Source organism: Aspergillus alliaceus (genome assembly GCF_009176365.1).
Source record: "Aspergillus alliaceus strain CBS 536.65 unplaced genomic scaffold BDW43scaffold_58, whole genome shotgun sequence".
Lineage (NCBI taxonomy): Eukaryota > Fungi > Ascomycota > Eurotiomycetes > Eurotiales > Aspergillaceae > Aspergillus > Aspergillus alliaceus.
Genome location: NW_022474741.1, coordinates 1 through 17,963, shown reverse-complemented (window position 1 = coordinate 17,963; position 17,963 = coordinate 1). Strand labels below are relative to the sequence as shown.

The 17,963-nt window shown below is 45.9% G+C and overlaps 5 protein-coding genes across 5 annotated transcripts; 2 read left to right on the top strand and 3 right to left on the bottom strand.

Moving 5' to 3' along the window:
• Positions 1-296: 296 nt before the first annotated feature.
• On the bottom strand, positions 297-791 carry BDW43DRAFT_315404 (uncharacterized protein; the record flags this gene model as incomplete). Its single annotated transcript, XM_032048050.1, has 3 exons — positions 297-406; positions 452-509; positions 567-791. The coding sequence occupies 3 exons, from the start codon at positions 789-791 to the stop codon at positions 297-299; spliced, it is 393 nt and encodes a 130-aa protein (XP_031895740.1).
• Positions 792-5,689: 4,898 nt separating this feature from the next.
• BDW43DRAFT_315403 (uncharacterized protein) lies at positions 5,690-6,451 on the bottom strand (the record flags this gene model as incomplete). The annotated part of the gene is made up of 1 exon (XM_032048049.1): positions 5,690-6,451. One exon carries the CDS (start codon positions 6,449-6,451, stop codon positions 5,690-5,692), a length of 762 nt encoding a protein of 253 aa, XP_031895739.1.
• Positions 6,452-6,848: 397 nt separating this feature from the next.
• On the top strand, positions 6,849-10,095 carry BDW43DRAFT_315402 (uncharacterized protein; the record flags this gene model as incomplete). Its single annotated transcript, XM_032048048.1, has 2 exons — positions 6,849-7,737; positions 7,784-10,095. The coding sequence occupies 2 exons, from the start codon at positions 6,849-6,851 to the stop codon at positions 10,093-10,095; spliced, it is 3,201 nt and encodes a 1,066-aa protein (XP_031895738.1).
• A 111-nt stretch (positions 10,096-10,206) lies between these two features.
• BDW43DRAFT_315401 (uncharacterized protein) lies at positions 10,207-14,660 on the top strand (the record flags this gene model as incomplete). The annotated part of the gene is made up of 4 exons (XM_032048047.1): positions 10,207-11,172; positions 12,021-12,197; positions 13,994-14,232; positions 14,279-14,660. The coding sequence occupies 4 exons, from the start codon at positions 10,207-10,209 to the stop codon at positions 14,658-14,660; spliced, it is 1,764 nt and encodes a 587-aa protein (XP_031895737.1).
• A 1,392-nt stretch (positions 14,661-16,052) lies between these two features.
• On the bottom strand, positions 16,053-17,898 carry cat1 (catalase catB; the record flags this gene model as incomplete). Its single annotated transcript, XM_032048046.1, has 4 exons — positions 16,053-16,966; positions 17,029-17,203; positions 17,263-17,427; positions 17,485-17,898. Coding segments are annotated over 4 exons (1,668 nt in total), but the record flags the coding sequence as incomplete, so codon positions are not given.
• Between the last annotated feature and the right edge of the window lie 65 nt (positions 17,899-17,963).

Below are 17,963 nucleotides of genomic sequence, written 5' to 3'. Positions count from 1 at the left end.
GTGGCATGGTAAGACAAGGTATTGGGCTAGACAGTTGTAATCTCTGTCCTTTATTAAATTGTGCTTCCTTCGTTTAAAATTTTTTTCTTAATAAATTCTTAAAATATACCTAATTACTTTGCGACACTCACGACACTTCCTCTTTGCCTCCTTTTTTCTAAAAAAAAAGGTATTTTTTATCTATTATGACGGCTGAGCAGTATGATGGATTGGTGCTATTGAAGCAGAATATCAAGCGCGAGGGGAAATATAAGAAAGTGCTGTGGATGCGTGAGATGTGCACGGAAATAGGCAGGCTATGTGCCAACAGTGTAAGCACCAACCATGCCCAATTTGTCACACATATAGTCCTGGATAACAAATCGGGGAAGCGATTTGGTTCCCTTAGGATGGAAAGGATCCTTGCCTATATATATAAGTAAATTCAATAAGTCTAAGTAAAGAATCGCACAGGCAGAATTAATGAGAAGTGCATCTTCCAAGTATATGTCAAATTGAAGTAACAGTTCCTGAAACATACTAGCAGATTGCTTGCACTCAACTCAAGGTCGCAATACCGAACTCACCTGAATGGCATAAATGAGCCGACCCACCTCACTCCCAGGGATTTGGATGGACGCCGTAAGGTAGAATTTGCGTCCTTCAACTTTCTCTGGCCACGCACGCAGGCGGATCGGAACGTCCGGTGGAACAGAGTGCGCAAAGGATGTGTTGAGGTATGCTAGGGCCGCCGGCCAGCAGCAATCTGCAAGGATACGTTCTAGGAGCATGGTAACGTATCCACCAAACATCGTTCCATCATGGTAACACATCTGCTGCCGCGGGGCCAACTTTATGATAGCCTCTGCTTCCATCCCCAGAGGATGACGCCGGAAAGTAGGGCTATAACCTTAGAGTAGAGAACGTAGCAGTTCTTGCAAAGGCTCTATTAGTAATTTCTGTTGAGATAATCGCTAAATCAGTATTGAACACGGTTGTAGTTTTGGTGAGAAGCATACGAGTACTCTCTTTGATATACCTTGTACTCCATTATATACCAGATTCTGGGAAGGTAAATCTTGATATCCGCGAACCGTCTGATATATCACCCGAGCTGCAAAGTGTCGAGACATGTTGTTGTGAGTCTTGGTAGCTAAGGTCTAATAGAACAAAGCAGCCCTCAAAAGAAAAGATATTGGAGAGGATGTACCGCAGTAGCTACTTATAGGTTGAGATATGTTCCCTGGTATCCTTCCTGCCTATATACTGGAAAACCACTATCTTTAGCCATATTACGTGTCAGTGTTGAGACCATCTTGAAAGCGTGCAAAAAAGGCAGAGTCTGTCACCGCGTGGACGCTGATCTGCGAGCCGATTCGGCGTCGCACGACTTGTCCCCACTACTTAGTTGCGACCCCATTTCGGTACCGTAAGCCCACAGGGCGATCATAACCACCTATATATTTGCTCTACAATGTACTGTGCTTGGTATAACGGATTTTGCTACAATAATATGGGTGTGAATGGGTGACAGTAATAAGGGCAACTGTATCACCTCGCCATAACACGCCGCAGCTGGAGAATCCTGGGGTGCTTATTATATATAGTTGGTTGAAGAAATGGGCCTTTTTTAATGATTATTAGATTGACGATTATTACTACTATTCCTGCGTTCACACAATATCATGTGTCTGGAATCACGTGCTTGCCTTGTATGGCCTCTAGGCGCCTACATTATATATATACCTAGTTCATTTGTTCTGAGTTTAATTTTGAATTTGGAGGCAGCAATTTGTAGATACCTAGTGGTACCAGTGATTTACACAACATAGTTGGCAAAGTAGGCCTCAAGCAGAAAAGCCCTATAGTACCAATCAACCCATAACTACCGGTAGTATATATGTTCATTTAGCTGATAACTATTGTAGCGTATCTTATCTTGATATTTTAGGATCTCTCTCTCCTGTTGAACCAAAATACAATAAGGACAGTAAAAGGAGCTCAAATAATCACTATATACTGAGTCTATTATTCTAAGTTACTTGCGGATCATATATCACTTTTTCATCAATAGTATCCAGTGCAAGCTACACAGGCTGAGATATGAGAATAAAAGACACTAGTTTTCAGGTCAGCTCTCTAGAGGGATACTATGTCATGGAGATATACCGTATATCTCTGTACTCCTATAACAGAGGCCGTTTTCATATCGTTCAGGATCCTCAAGTCGAGATAGAGAACTCCTGAATAACCAATATGGTAGAAAGCTCGCGCATATGCCTGAAGTATACATTAGCAGTTGGAATAAACATGCATATCTTGTATATATGTGTTAATATCAGTGCAATAGCCATTGAAGAACTTAGAAGACCATTGTCTTTCTTCTATATTCCCAGAGATCACCTTGTGTAGCAGTACTTGTCTAATCAAGTGAATAAAGATATAAAGATATGTTAGGAAGGTTTATTTAAACTTTTAAATATCAAGCACCTAGTATTCGATCTAGTAGTACTATCCTAATAATTAATGGAGCTTTAATATGCTAGGCTATGTAATGGCTCACCAGTGTCTCTGTGTATTATATAATATATGCTGCGACCCTGTTTTATGCCTGCAGGCGATTCTGTCTGCTATCCAGACCTTTCAAAAAATAATAATATATATGCTTATCATCTCTGTGGGTTATTTTTCAGTGTTCTATATTTTTCTTCCCCTACCAGAGCTACAATGTACAATAAACCAAAGATCCCAGGAGGGCTATAATTTGCTATTGAAAAAGGTCTTTCTATGGCAATCAAAGGTATCTTGATAAGGGGACAAGCCCTGATCTTTGTGACAAGAATAAGTAGAGCCAGAGAAAATCGCTGTTGGCACTTGCTGCTATCAATGACCAGATATGTATAATCAAGCTTCTTATAAAATATGGCGCCAAGATTGATAAGAAGGACTCTTATGGCTCAACTCTGCTATCCTGGACAGCTGAACATAGTACATTTCAAGCTATGAAGCTGCTTATTGAATATGGTATAAATGCCAACGCTGAAGATAAAGAGCAGACAACACCACTCGCCTGAGTAGTCTATGCAGGCACAGGAGATACTTGGAGAATGCAGGACTACCTTATTTCTAAGAGTGCCAAGATAGAAATATGCTATATCTTCTTTAACATGTTTATATATTTACTGGCTATAAGATATACTGGATACTGTTCAGGCTGAAAAGTAAGAGTTCTTGCTATCTTTATATATTTTTGCTAACCTAAGAGTAGACCAATTTTAAGAGTAGGGACATGGGATCTCGACACACAAGGCCTCTTTTAATATCCTGGTTGGTACTCAGCAAATAATTGAAAGATATATTGAAAATTACCTCTGAACTATGTAAATAAGGTTCTGTAGAGAAAGATATCAGGACGTTAATTTCTGAGATATCAATACAGTATAAGATCTATAACACAGGGGCTAATGTCAACTAACCTGCTAAAGATAATCACTTGGTAAATTGAGTTGCACCAAGAAAAATTATAGATATATACAGTAAATAAGCGGTGTTGGAATATTTTGCTGAAATTAGATTCTTGGCTGCTTTCATATGGTGACTCTACCCGCGGACAAGTCCGGAGGTCCATCTAATATTTAGCGCCTGCAAGCCCATTCGGGTACGGCAGATTGTATTAATTTAAATTCCCTGCAACCCTAATCTGGTTTCATGCTTTTGTATCCAATCCTACTCAGAATAAATTTATACCGCAGCCGATATACACCCTATTTTTTGTCTACTATCATGTCGCGGACTGTTGATCTCTGTTTACCGGTAGGCGTACAACACTCATCAGGAGGGCTAAACAGAAGTAAAATGTTATTAGTCAGATTTTATATGCTAGTGATAACCTAGAAGACCCAGATGTTGGTCAATTTTTAATTAGTGATGAGTTAGCGCCTCTGTACCAGACAGACTTTAATGTGAGATGATAACAAATGAGGGTTTTATTAAGGCGCGCAACACTATTAGCCTTGAGAAGCGTCGCCCAGATGATGTCTGCAGGAATATTATTACTGTAAGCGCCTGTCTGGATATCGGAAGCTACATGGTCGGTTGGGCAAGGTCAATGGGCAAGATAATTAAGGATCTGTCGAACAACCATGATTGTGGTGTCCTGGATGGTACTTATTAGGGTATCAGATACCAGTTTTATGCTTCGGGCCGCAACTGCGATACCACTTCTCAAGAGAATACTATTGCTGGTGCGATCAATAAGTATATACACAATGTCGACAACGGAAAGCTGTGTCACACTGAGTGCTTGCGCATAACACATGGTGGGACATACGCTGGATGGTTGAAGGTCGGCCCCAAAGACAGCTTCAAAGCTAATGCTTACTGTGGTACCCACTTGAACTTTGATCATTGCATCTCAGGCGGTAACAACGATATCTAAGCCGCTCTATTAACATCTTCCGTTCTGCTGGTATATTTCCTTGCACCCTGAATACAGACTCCTATACTGACCTCATCAGGTTCTTTGCTTGCCTGCCAGGGGCGTGTCAATATGTGGCAGCGCTAATGATAGGAAAATGCTCAAGGTGTGATTCGTTAGCTGTTTTACTTGATGCGACCCATAAGTGTTATGATTTCAGGGGAAGAAGGAAAGGATGAAGCTATGTCAGCTACACTCACGTAGCCTACTGAGGAGCGGATGCCATTCCAGTAGATTCTCAATTCTATGGACGTCTATATGGCATCTATCCTCTTAGCTACCTAATGGATCAAGCCTTCACGATTGGTTTGGTTCTGATTTATTCCTCCGGCTGTGCGCAGCCTAAGGCTACAGGTAGCCTCCTTGCTGAGTTTGTAGAATCATCTAATTACACATGTTCTTGTGCCCTATCTCTGGTGTTCCAGGCGTCCTGTGGCTATAGCGAACTGTATTACAGCCTTAACCACTTCCATGTTTGGTCTCCGGCCTTTTTACCGATTGACATCTTGTCCTATAGGTCCTTTCTTTCTCCGATCTACCTCCTAACGCGTATGACAGGTGCTCGTATCGATTGCCCACCACTCTTCGTATGTCACCACGATGTAATTCCCACCGGTTGCACTCAAAGACGTGTTGAACTGTTTCTGGTTCTTTTGTACAGTCACTGGATTCGTCCGCTATTTGTTCAATCCTGCGCAGGTATTGGATATGACCTGTCCGGAGCTGCGGTAGGGTAGCTGCTTGTGCTTTGTCTAGTTGATCATACAAGATCTTGGTGCGCCCTCCTGGGAGAGCTGCATCTATCGCCTTTGTGTATCTACTAAAAGGGCCTTGGAGAAACTGCTCTTTTCTTGCCTGTTTCAGCTTTTCTTGCATTTTTTTTCTCCAAGTCGCGGATCTTGTGCGTCGCCTTGCCCAGGGTGGTGAGTCTGGCTGACAACCCTTCCGGGTTGCATGTTGGCTTGCTATCTTGGCCAGTCGGAGTCCTCGGTTCTCTATATCGCTTATTGTCCATCCTGTTGTTAGCTGAATTTTTTCTTGCTGCATTCTTCATCATCAAGTTACGCAGCTCCACTTGCGCCTTGATCTGACGGTGGGCGTCACGGAAAGCTCGGGTCAAGGTGTCGAACATCTCGATAGTGGACTGGTAAGGGTTTGTAGTGTCTTCTCGTAGACGGGGGTTCAACTGCTGACAGGCTAGCCCAGAGGTACGTGATACCAGGTAAGCCTTCTTTACAATTTCAATGTCATACCGGTCCGCGTCGGCTTCAAATTCGTTACTATCTCCGCCAACCAGTCTTCGAACTTAGGGTTCTTGCCGTAAGTCAGGACAGGAGGATCAGGAACTTTCTCAGATTTGCCTTTGCTTTCTGGCTGCAAGGATCCCTGGCGAGAGTTGGTTCCAGATTCACGGCGGTTAAGCTGTTGGGCGGTGAAAGCGTTGCGATATGAGTCTTGTTCTTCACCAAGTTGGGCGATCTGGTAGTTCTTAACGGTCAGCTGACCGATCGTATTGGTAAGTTCTTTCTCTATCTCCGGGATGCGGGCTGCAGAGCCAGTGGGGTTCTGGGGGTTCTGGGGGTTCTGGGACTTCTTAAGGGAAGCAGTTTCTTTAAGATAGCTGCTCTCCTTTGCCATCAAGGCGTAGAAGCATTCAAGGATGTCGTCGTACAGTTTCTTTGGTGTCTCACGACAGCGTTTCAGTAAGTCCTCTGGTGAGAGCTCCTCAGGTTGGTTGGTTTTACCTGTGTTTAGGGACAGGCGTCGGTTCGTGTCGCACGCCTCGGCGACTGGGGGTTCAAGGGGTTCACCAATGGGATCAGGGAATTCAAGAGGATTGAGGATGAGAAAAGAATAGGGTAACGAGTAATGAAGCGATTCTAAAAGCTCGGCGATATCATTATCTTGAATACAAACAGAACAAACAGGTAACATATCAGGTGCCACCTCCCACTCCAGCGGCCTGTATAAGGATCGTGCCGTCACACTATTCATGTTTGGTAAAAACTTCGCTAGGACATTCAAAATACTAATTCATGCTCCTAAGAAGTGGTTTCTAGGTTTCAGTCATGATCTACGCCCCATCCTAATGCCTCCATCTCCTGTTTACTTCTTATCACGCATATATCCCCTGAACAATGATTGGCTGTTGGTTTGGCAGCCTTGCGGCTACACATAGCCAGCTACCCCTCCCTTTTCAACCTCAACATTTCAGGAATTCTACTATATATATTATAGATTGCTCCAGATATTCCCTTATATCCACGTGTAAATTGAGTACTCGAACCGGGTCATTAAATATTTCGCTACTTCCTACTGCTTAAGATACGTGGAAATGATCTTCTCACATAGTGATTATACAGTCGCCTGGATCTGCGCCTTGCCACTAGAAATGGCGGCCGCGAAGATTATGCTCGATGAGATCCACCCTTCACTCCGCCAGCCGAAATCCGACCACAATGTCTACACTCTCGGAAGCATTAGCAGCCACAATGTAGTGGTGGCCTGCCTGCCAGCTGGGGTTTACGGAACCACATCTGCCGCGATCGTACTCGCCCACATGCTGCCGACATTCCCCTCTCTTCAATTTGCGTTGATGGTGGGTATTGGAGGCGGCGTGCCCAGCAAAAAGGCCGACATTCGACTTGGTGATGTTGTCGTTAGTATGCCAACCCCGACCTCAGGAGGTGTGATTCAGTATGACTACGGCAAAACACTTCATGATGGACATTTCCAGCGAACAGGATCACTCAACAAGCCTCCTCAAGTTTTACTGGCGGCAGTATCCCAAATACGCAGTGATAATATGATTAAAAAGTTGTCAATCGGGGTAATTATATCAGATGTACTTCAAATATATGAAAATTGTCAGCAATTTTCTCACCCAGACCAAGATTGGCTTTTTAACTCAACATATGATCATCAGAGTCGCAGACCCAGTTGTTCAACCTGTGATCAGACCCAGTTGGTGCATCGTGCGCCGCGAGAGACTAATGAGCCTCATATTCATTATGGGCTAATCGCTTCGGGGAACCAAGTCATGAAGGATGCCAAGAGACGAGACCTCATTGCCCAGGACATAGATATTCTATGCTTTGAGATGGAGGCAGCTGGGCTCATGGACCAACTTCCATGCCTGGTGATTCGAGGAATTTGCGACTATTGTGACTCTCATAAGCACAAGCAATGGCAAGGGTATGCAGCTCTTACTGCAGCTGCTTATGCAAAATTGCTATTATCTGCAGTTCCTATCATTGACTATAAACCGCTACGAGAACAGAGTATGTGATTTTTAAACTATTAAACTACTGGGCTTACCACTACTAGGCGCTGAACTTACTGCTGAAGAAAAGGCATGCCTGCAGTGTTTGTTCATTACTGACCCAGTTGATGACAAAAATGCGCTCAAACGGAGAAAAGGAGAACGCGTCCCTGGTACTTGTGACTGGATCTTGGAGACAGATGAGCTGACTCACTGGCTTGGGCTTCATAAAAATATCTCTAAAATAAAGTCGAACATACTTTGGCTATATGGTCTCCCTGGGACTGGAAAATCGACTATGGCCATTACATTAACGGAGGAACTTCCAAATCAAACTGATTTTATCAATGGAAACAAGAGGCTCGCCTACTTTTTCTGTGATTCCAGCTCTAAAAATCAGCGGACCGCAACTGCCATTCTACGAGGGCTCCTTTATCAGTTAATCCAGAAGCATCGGCATTTGATGAAATACTTGCTTCCAAAATATATCGCTCGCAAGGGACAAATATTGACATCTTTTGATGCACTATGGTCAACCTTAATGGATATGGGCCAAGATAGCTCTAGTTCCGGCATCTATTGTATAATTGATGCTCTAGATGAATGTGAATACGAGGACCAGCAGACACTCCTTCGCCATCTTGACCAAACATTCAATAACTGCAATCCAAAGCGTCACTCATTGCCCAACCTATATTTCTTGATTACAAGTCGACAATATCCTGAGATTGAAGAGCGCCTAGCGCATTTCCCGTGTCAGAACCTGGCCAAGTACTCTGCAGTCGCAGATGACCTGAAAGCAATGATCCAGGAAAGGGTTAACAAGCTGAGTACGAGAAAGAAATACCCGAAAGCAGTAACCGCAGAGGTATCGCGAATCCTAGAAGAGAAGGCTGGTGGAACATTCCTATGGGTGGGCATTGCTTGTGATGAATTAGAGCAAGTTCAAGCGAGGAGCACTATAGGAGCATTACAAAATCTTCCGCGAGGGCTACATGCTCTGTATCAGAGACTACTTGAAACAGCTGTCGCCACTTCTTCCGAGAATGATAAGCCGATAATAATGGATTTAGTGAGCTTTGTTGCGATAGCACAACGGCCGCTAACCATCTCAGAATTGTCTGAAGCTTGTCAATTATACCTCGACGAAGATGAGGACAGCCGGTTACAGTTTACCAGAGACGTCATTAATTTGTGTCGCTTAATAATTGTTATTCAGGGTGAGCAGGTGAGGCTTCTTCACAAATCGGTCAGAGATTTTCTGGTGGAGGCAGCAAAAGTGAATGAGCTTAGGTCTCATGCTATACTAGCAAATCGGTGTATCACATATGTGATACGCTTCTGTCAGCTCCAGGTAAATAACAGTCCTGCAGAGCCAAGGAGCAAATTTCTGAAATACTCAGTACTCTGTTGGCCCGAACATGCTGGGCTAGCCCGGGAAGAGTTTTTGGTTAAACAGGAGCAGATAGAACTATTCCAGGTTAGGTCTCGTGCTTGGGAGGATTGGCTAGGCCACTATAACTCCCAACTAGATTTTTTGCCATCAAGTCGATTGGCTGCTGGATTCTCAATTTTCCATGCAGCAGCGCGGTGGAAAATTGATCCATTAATTTCATGGGCTATGCATACTTTTGTGGCTGATGTTTATATCGATTCTGATTTTAAAACTCTAGACGGTGTGACGCCATTGGAAGAAGCTGCAAGGTATGGAAACATTTGCGCTTTCGGTACACTACTGAAAGGAATGCCCATGGAGGTTGCTATTGAGGCAAGAGTGGTGAACGCTGCTGCAAGGAGTCCATATGGAAATGGAGTTATAAGACTACTGCTTGAGCAACGAGGAGACCAGGTCCAAATCACAGAAGACGTGGTCAAGGCTGCAGCAGGCAACTTATACCATGGAAAGGAAGTTATGGCACTCCTGCTGGAGCAACGGGGGGACCAGGTGCAAATCACTGAAGATATGGTCAAGGTTGCGGCAGGAAATAAAGGGGATGGAAAGGAAGTCATGGCGTTCCTGCTGGAGCAACGGGGGGACCAGGTGCAAATCACTGATGATGTGGTCAAAGCTGCGGCAGGGAATGAGGACAATGGAAAGGAAGTCATGGCACTCCTGCTGAAACAACGGGGAGACCAGGTGCAAATCACTGAAGATATGGTCAAGGTTGCGGCAGGAAATAAAGGGGATGGAAAGGAAATCATGGCGCTCCTGCTGGAGCAGCGAGGAGACCAGGTGCAAATCACTGAAGATGTGGTCAAAGCTGCGGCAGGGAATGAGGACAATGGAAAGGAGGTCATGGCACTCCTGCTGGAGCAGCGAGGAGATCAGGTGCAAATCACTGAAGACGTGGTCAAGGAGGCAGCGGGAAATAGGTAGAATGGAAAGGAAGTCATGGCACTCCTGCTTGAACAACGAGAAGACCAGGTGCAAATCACAGAAGATGTGGTCAAGGCTGCAGCAGGTAACTTATCTAAAGGAAAGGAAGTCATGGCGTTCCTGCTGGAGCAACTGGGGGACCAGGTGCAAATCACTGATAATGTGGTCAAGGCTGCAGCAGGTAACTTATCTAAAGGAAAGGAAGTCATGGCGCTCCTGCTGGAGCAACGAGGAGACCAGGTGCAAATCACTGAAGACGTGGTCAAGGAGGCAGCGGGAAATAAGTGGAATGGAAAGGAAGTCATGGTGCTACTGCTGGAGCAGCGAGGAGATCAGGTGCAAATCACTGAAGACGTGGTCAAGGCTGCAGCAGGTAACTTATCTAATGGAAAGGAAGTTATGGCACTTCTGCTGGAGCAGCGAGGAGACCAGGTGCAAATCACTGATAATGGGGTCAAGGAGGCAGCAGGTAACTTATCTAATGGAAAGGAAGTCATGGCACTCCTGCTGGAGCAGCGAGGAGACCAGGTGCAAATCACTGAAGATGTGGTCAAGGAGGCAGCGGGGAATAGATGGAATGGAAAGGAAGTCATGGCGCTCCTGCTGGAGCAACGGGGGGACCAGGTACAAATCACTGATGATGTGGTCAGGGCTGCGGCAGGAAATGGGGATAATGGAAAGGAAGTCATGGCACTCCTGCTGGATCAACGGGGAGAAAAGGTGCAAATTACAAAGGACATTTTCTTATCAGCTGCCTCTTGTGGGAATGAAGAGGTCCTTTACCTCTTAGCACACAAACTTAACCAAGTAAACTCTCCTCACTTGGTTAGGATAGCTCAACTCTACAAGGCAGCGGAGTCAGGTAATCTTGCAAAGCTCAGGCAACTCCTTTGCGAAGGCACTCCACCTGATACCCAAAATATCCGAGGAGTGACGCCACTCTGGATTGCTGCATCGAATGGGCAGGTAGAAATTGTCAACTTACTTCTCCAAACAAATCAAGTGAATGTCAACGCCAAATCCATTGCAGCAAGACCTCCCATATTCTGGGCTGCTGCTTGTGGCCATGCTAATGTTGTGCGACTTCTTTTAGGGGCACACGCCAATCCAAACATTGCTGACATCAATGGTGACACTCCATATGGCTTGGCTCAGAGGCATGGACATTGGGATATTATACGACTTCTAAGGAAATATTTGCCCGAAGTCTCTTAAGACCGGGAGAATTCCACTTGCCAGCAGGTGCCTAACGAACCGCATAATAAGAAAGACAATGTACCGACGGAACGACTTCAGGGCCCTTTTGAAGCAAAATGTGATTAACCTCAAGAAACCTCAGCAAGGCTCATAGAAGTACGCAGTATATTTATTTTTATCCAGATCTTCAATATTATATTGAATTATATTGATTATTACATTCGTACTTGGACGAAGTAGTATATGATTACTCATTCTATGATGGGTGCAATATGGTTATATTGACGTTTACCTAAATAAGTAATATCTCTTGCTACCTCTTCGCCTTGATCAAGAGCATCCAAGACACATATAACCTGGCCAGCATCGGGCATATTTGACGCCTGTGTGGAGGCAGCTACTATCCAACCACTTCAAAGCGCGTTGCCCAGGCCCCCGAGGAGGACCTGTAGCTACTCTGCTTGGAGACAATCCAGCCAGTGGTCGTGCCCCTACGGTGGGAGCCACCAGAAATCACTATCGCGAATACAAGAGAGGTGACTCAACAACACAACCATCTTCCCCAAACTGCTACAAAGGTCTACACTGATAGTAGCGGCTATAAGAAAGACATCGGCGCATTGGCCGTGTCCAGACACGAGAATTCCTATATCTACCGGTTAATAGGGAGACAAATATATACAGTATAACTACACAAGAGAACCAGTCCACCCTGATGTCTTACCAAGGAATCGGTTAGTGCGAATCAGCATGGCACTGGCATTAGCGATGCTGCCACCGGCGACTTTGTGATTCTATCTGACAGTCAAGCCACTATCATCGCCTGCGCCCAACCGGTGCGACAATCAGGCCAGTACATCATCCGCAGCATCCTTCAAGGGCTTGGCCAAACCACTAACCGCAGCGTACGCCTGCACTCACCCAAGCTCACCCGAGGTCGCGCGACCATAAAGCGGCTCACCCGCTAGCTCACCCGGGCGGCAGCCACCCGACTTCTGGCCGCGTTTAAGCCACACGCCGGCCGGTTAGTATTTGGGTGGGTGACCACCAGCCAATCCCGGCTGTTGTATGTTTTTTTGTTATTTTCATGTTTTCTACCCTCAATAGGGTTTACTCACTTTTATATTGAATCCTCTTTTCCTGTTCAGCCAGACCTGAAAACTGTTACTGATATAACTGTTTGTCTAGAGATCTCGTGCACTTGTCGTGTCACAGGCCCGTTCCAATCTCCCAACCAGGTTCCAGTCAATATAGTCAATACGGTCGATATAGTAGATATATATAAGATAAAGTGAATAAGCGATGTCCTAATTCTCCTTCTATAGAAGTTATTAAAGTAGATCCAGTGTCCCTGTATGTTTTAGTATTATGTGTTTCTTTCTCTTTTAGAATTACTCATCGCATTCCAGACTGAAATGTGTACATACAACCTTGGGAGTAATATCTATCAGATGGCGAATGTTTGTCCATTTTCGAGTCCCTGGCCCATCTCAGCCAACCGCCTACAGGCTAAATATCAGATGTCAGCAGTGGCAGCTCCCAACTTACCTATACTTACCTATATAAGCTCTAGGATAAATAGAAAAGAGAGAATAGGAAATACCTAAGATTTAGTATTATACTTATCTCCGGCCTATTTCTATGTTCTATCTATAGACTATATTATCGATTTTATTGATATTTATTATATACTGAGTTTGTCTTTTAATATAATATTAATTGCTTACCTATCTCTGTCCAAGATAGTACTCCTGTCAAAGGAGACTCGTTTATCGAAGTTAAACGGCCTCGTTAGTAACCATGAGAAACAGATCGAAGACCTACCTTTGTAAATTTGCTGCTATCAGATATTTATTAAAGTAGAAGATGCAGATTAGAGCGTAGATTAGCGGGAGAGCAAGCGTCGAACAAACCACTACGATGTCTTCTGCAAGGGCATTGACCTAGATGGTACGATGTTTCTATCAATGCGGGCCGGCTACTAAGAACACAAGTGTAGGATGCCATCTTCTTACTGTAGATCACAATCTCCACCGCAAACGAAGAAAACCTCTAGAGCCCTTTTTTATCCCGGCTGGGAGTTGCTAGACTACAGCCAATACTAGCCGCCGTGGCTCTAAAGCTCGAGTCACGATGCAGCGAGCACAAGGAGACGCACGAGATGATCAGACTAGATCACACTTTTGTAGCCTTTACTAGCAACATCATCGGCCGGATTTGTTCGATAATGGTACCGGCAGTCAATTCTTAGACCACCCTGATTTTGCACCAGATTGGTAGTCATTAAGCTGTGTTTCCTAGCCAGAGTTAGGTGTATCTAACGAACAGGCCAAGTTCAATTAGATTCATAAATCCTTGAAATTTCCCCTTTTCATTGGTTTTCCGGTGAGTTGCATTACTTTTACTTCGCCTTTCTTCGCTTGTCAGTATATCCACTTAACATGCCAATAATGTGCAACAGTATTGTAAACTACATCCCGGAGTCTATATTCTTTAAATACATTCCCCAAGGTGTGTCGCTTCATCATCTCACACTCTTTAGGTGCATAATGTGAACTAGCTTACTGGAACTGAAATACTACAATCCACCTAGCCCCCAAGAACATTGCCCTTATCACGAGGAACAAATGTGCCGCCAAATCTAACAACGACATCACCCATACCTCGCTTTTCAGCCATCATCAACAGTTAAATGCTAAAGTCCGAACGATCCTTGAGCCGCCTGGCTAAGAAAGCGCAGCTTCTCCTGGGCGCCGGAACAGCCACCACCGCCCGGACGATTAGTTTGGCCTCGTACTACATCCTCGCGAACCCGGAAATCAAGGCGAAACTACAAGTCGAGTTGAAGGACCCAATGGCGAATTGGAGAAGCTGGCTTATCTCCAAGCCATCATCAAGGAGTCTCTACGGTACTGTCTCCCCCCTCCCCCCTTCCAAACGGTATGATGCCAACAATGGAGAGAAAACAGAAACCTAATCCACGCAGATTAAGCTACGCTGCCATGCAACGCCTCCCCCCGGATCTCCCCCGACCTCCCAATCCAATACAAAAGGTTTACAATCCCAGCAGGCGTAAACCAATACCGCACACACCCACAATCCAATCCAATCCAATCCAGTATAAATTCTACTCTGGGATCCCCCAGACCCTTGTCGGCATGTCCGTCTACCTCATGCACTCAGATCCGTCCGTCTACCTCGATCCCAAAAGCTTTCTCCCCGACCGCTGGCTCGGCACCTTCCACCCATCTATGTACTGGAAATACGTCCCGTTCACCCACGGATCAAGGAGTTGTCTAGGCAGGGAATACGCTACGTTACATTACGCTATGTTCTGCTTTGCTCCTCCTCCCCCGTTCCCTTTCTAGACGAAACAGGCATTGTTATCGTTACACTCCGAGAGAGGAACTAACGCAAGAGGACACGCAGTCTATCCATAGCCGAGAAATCCCTTGTTTTGGCGGTGCTGTACCGGCCGAACGGGCCCGGGTTGGAGCTGTGCAAGGCGGATGAGACGGACGTTATCCATGTTCATGATTTTATGGCGCCGTTGCCGAAGTTGAGTACTGAGCGGGTGAGGGCTTTGGTATGGTGATCTTGTGGGTGGGTTGTATTGCTGGAATGTGTATACATACTGCCGTCAAATAACGGCAGTGGATGGGTGTTTGGGGTGGCAGAGAGTGATATTTTTGTATATTCTGAAACTAGTGCACTCGTTGCATTTGACTAATGTAGAGGAATACACTGCCGCAAAGAGAAGGAATGGCTGATACGCTGCAATTAGTACTCATTACATTCAACGAAGGTAAATATCACCGCTTACTGCTGATGCCCTCCGACATTGGTCTTTTTACTAATAGTAAGCTGTTGACGCAAAAAAGAGGAAATACAAAGCCATTTCTAGGACACAAAAATCCACAATAAACAAACTAGTTCATTGCGTCACATTAGAGAACGCACAGACATCACGGCGCTGTTCCCAGATGGTACACTATTCAATACTCCAGTCTAATACAATGACCTCCCAAAGATTTGTAAATCCAGGGTAAAAAGCGCCACCGCCACAGCCGCTGAGAGAAATCGCACTAGCGGAAGAGGCTGAGACCGAGATCCATTATAGATGAAGTACCCCACTAAGGGCTACCCATTGTTATATCCATAGTTATTAACGGTTATTACAAATAATAATGGACTTGGGTGCGAGATTTAATTAAAATTTAGTAAATGGAGCTCGGGGCTCACGTCGGGAGGATCATAATATAGTGTATTAAGATAGTTTATTCCGACTGTGGATTATTCAATACTATGCCAAGAGACTGACTGATAAGGGAAATAGATGAAATATGAATAGGGGGTTTTGCCGGTGGGTTCGCTGTGAAAGAGCCTATTGAGGTCTGATGTTGAATTAAGCGTAAAAGCCAAGTTTTTTGTTACTCGGCCGAAAGGGCTATGATGGAGAGTAAATTCTGGCACTGGGGCTTGAGAGGATATTAGACCCTTGAGCTACTGGACAAGGCGGTCCTCCTCTGTAGTGGCGTGGATTCATAATAGTCTAATTTCTTGTCCTGTGCTTTTACTGGACGTTTACTAGCCCATAATATACAAAAGGTACTGTGAGATGTTGATTGAATATGTTACTCGTCAAATGTACAGAGAAGAAACAGTGGCAGTGCCACGATATAAATCACAGATCCGGTGATGTAAAGCAAAAGAGGCCTCGAGGACCGTTACGCCTTCACTGGCTAATAGTACATGCCGGCTTAATGATCTAACTTGAACCGATCAAGGAACTTGAAAGTGCGAAGACCTTCCTTGATACCATCAACGAAACCACCAGTCACCGACCGGTCAACGTACACACCGTCACGAGAGGTCTGGATACCGGCGTTCCTGAGTGCAGCGGCACCACTGCCGACAGCACCGACGGGCTTTCCGAAGCGGAAGCCATCGATGACAATTTGAAGGGGCCGGCCGGCGGGGAACAGAGTGGACGAGGAGGTGGCGTTAGAGGGGGCAGTGAAGGAGAAAGTAGAGAATAGGCCCTCGGCACCAGGGGCAATGACGACAGCATCGAACTGGATGGCGTCCGAACCGGAGTAGGTCTGGTCAACACCATCGCCCAGGCGCTCCGCAACGACGACGACATCAACGCCGTCCTCGGAGAGCTGCTCGCTGAGCTGTGATGCGGCCTCAAGCGAGGCGGGAGTGTCGACCGAAGCCAGGAAGCCGACCTTGAGTCCGTCCAGCCTCTTCAGCTTCTGTCCAAAGGTACCCACATCAGTGGTCTTGTTGTTATGGTAATAGGTCGGGTCGGCCTCGGGCTCGTCGACGCCAATAGCACGGGCAACGCGACGGGCGAGGTCATTAGATACGCGGTTTAGCTGAATGATAACGTTGTTGCGTACAACCGAGCTCTTTACATTCGAGTTCTCAAAGCGCATGGCATCGACAACAAACTGCTGTTCGGCGGGCGTAAGCGAGTTGTAGAACAAACGCGGCTGCGACCAGACGTCCGCGAAAGACGGGCTGACAGCACGAGTGAAATGTCCAGTAGACTGGCGTCCTGGGGCCGTGAAGAAGCCCTTGCCCACGGTCTGGTTGGCCTGTTTGGGAGTGCCCGTGTTGAGAGAACTGGGGGTGTAGGCATTGGGATTGAGGGGAATGAACATCTGGCCTGTGAAGTCTTAGCACTGTTCGCTGATAGACATTATGAAAGGATCCTAAAAGACAACTTACCGGCTCCATCACGGTTGTTGTTGTGGACGGGAACACGAGGCTGGTTGATGGGCAGCTGTTCGAAGTTGGGTCCGCCGTGACGGTTCAGTTGAGTGTCGAGGTAGGAGAAGAGACGGCCCTGGAGGAGGGGATCCTCGGTAAAGTCAACGCCGCGGACGATATGGCCGGGTTGGAACTATAGGTTCGCATCAGTAATTAGCGGGGGAAACCGGCCGCAAATTGAGGGTTGCATACCATAACCTGCTCAGTCTCGGCAAAGTAGTTGCGAGGGTTGCGGTTCAGAGTCATCTTGCCCAGCTTCGTGATCGGCACATATTCTTCCGGGACAATCTTGGTAGGATCGAACAAGTCGAAGCCGAACTTAAGCTGGTCCTCCTCATCCATGATTTGAACACCGAGCTACAGAATTAGCACCCCTATGGATGGATGATTGAGAAGAGGGACTGAAGGACTCACCTCCCACTCGGGAAATCTTCCCGCCTCAATCGATTCGAAGAGATCCTGGCGCATGAAGTCGGGGTTCTTGCCAGATACCTGCTGCGCTTCTTCCCAGACCATACTGGCTTTACCCTGCAAGGACTTCCAGTGGAACTTGACGAGCTTGGTATCGCCCTTGTCGGTCACGAAACGGAAGGTATGAATACCAAAGCCGTCAACGTGCCGAAGGGAGCGTGGGATACCATGACCAGACATGGCCCAGAAAAGGGTGTGGAGGGAGCTGGGTTGCCGGCTGAAGAAATCCCAAGCAGAGTCATGGGCAGTAGCGGCCTGAGGGATCTCATTGTCACCACGAGGCTTGACAGCATGGATGAGATCGGGGAAGAGAATGGCATCCTGGATAAAGAAGACAGGGATATTGTTGCCAACGATATCTGCGGATAAGTTGTCAGTCGAGAGTTTCTAACCATCAAAAAAAAAAAAAATGAAAAAAGAAA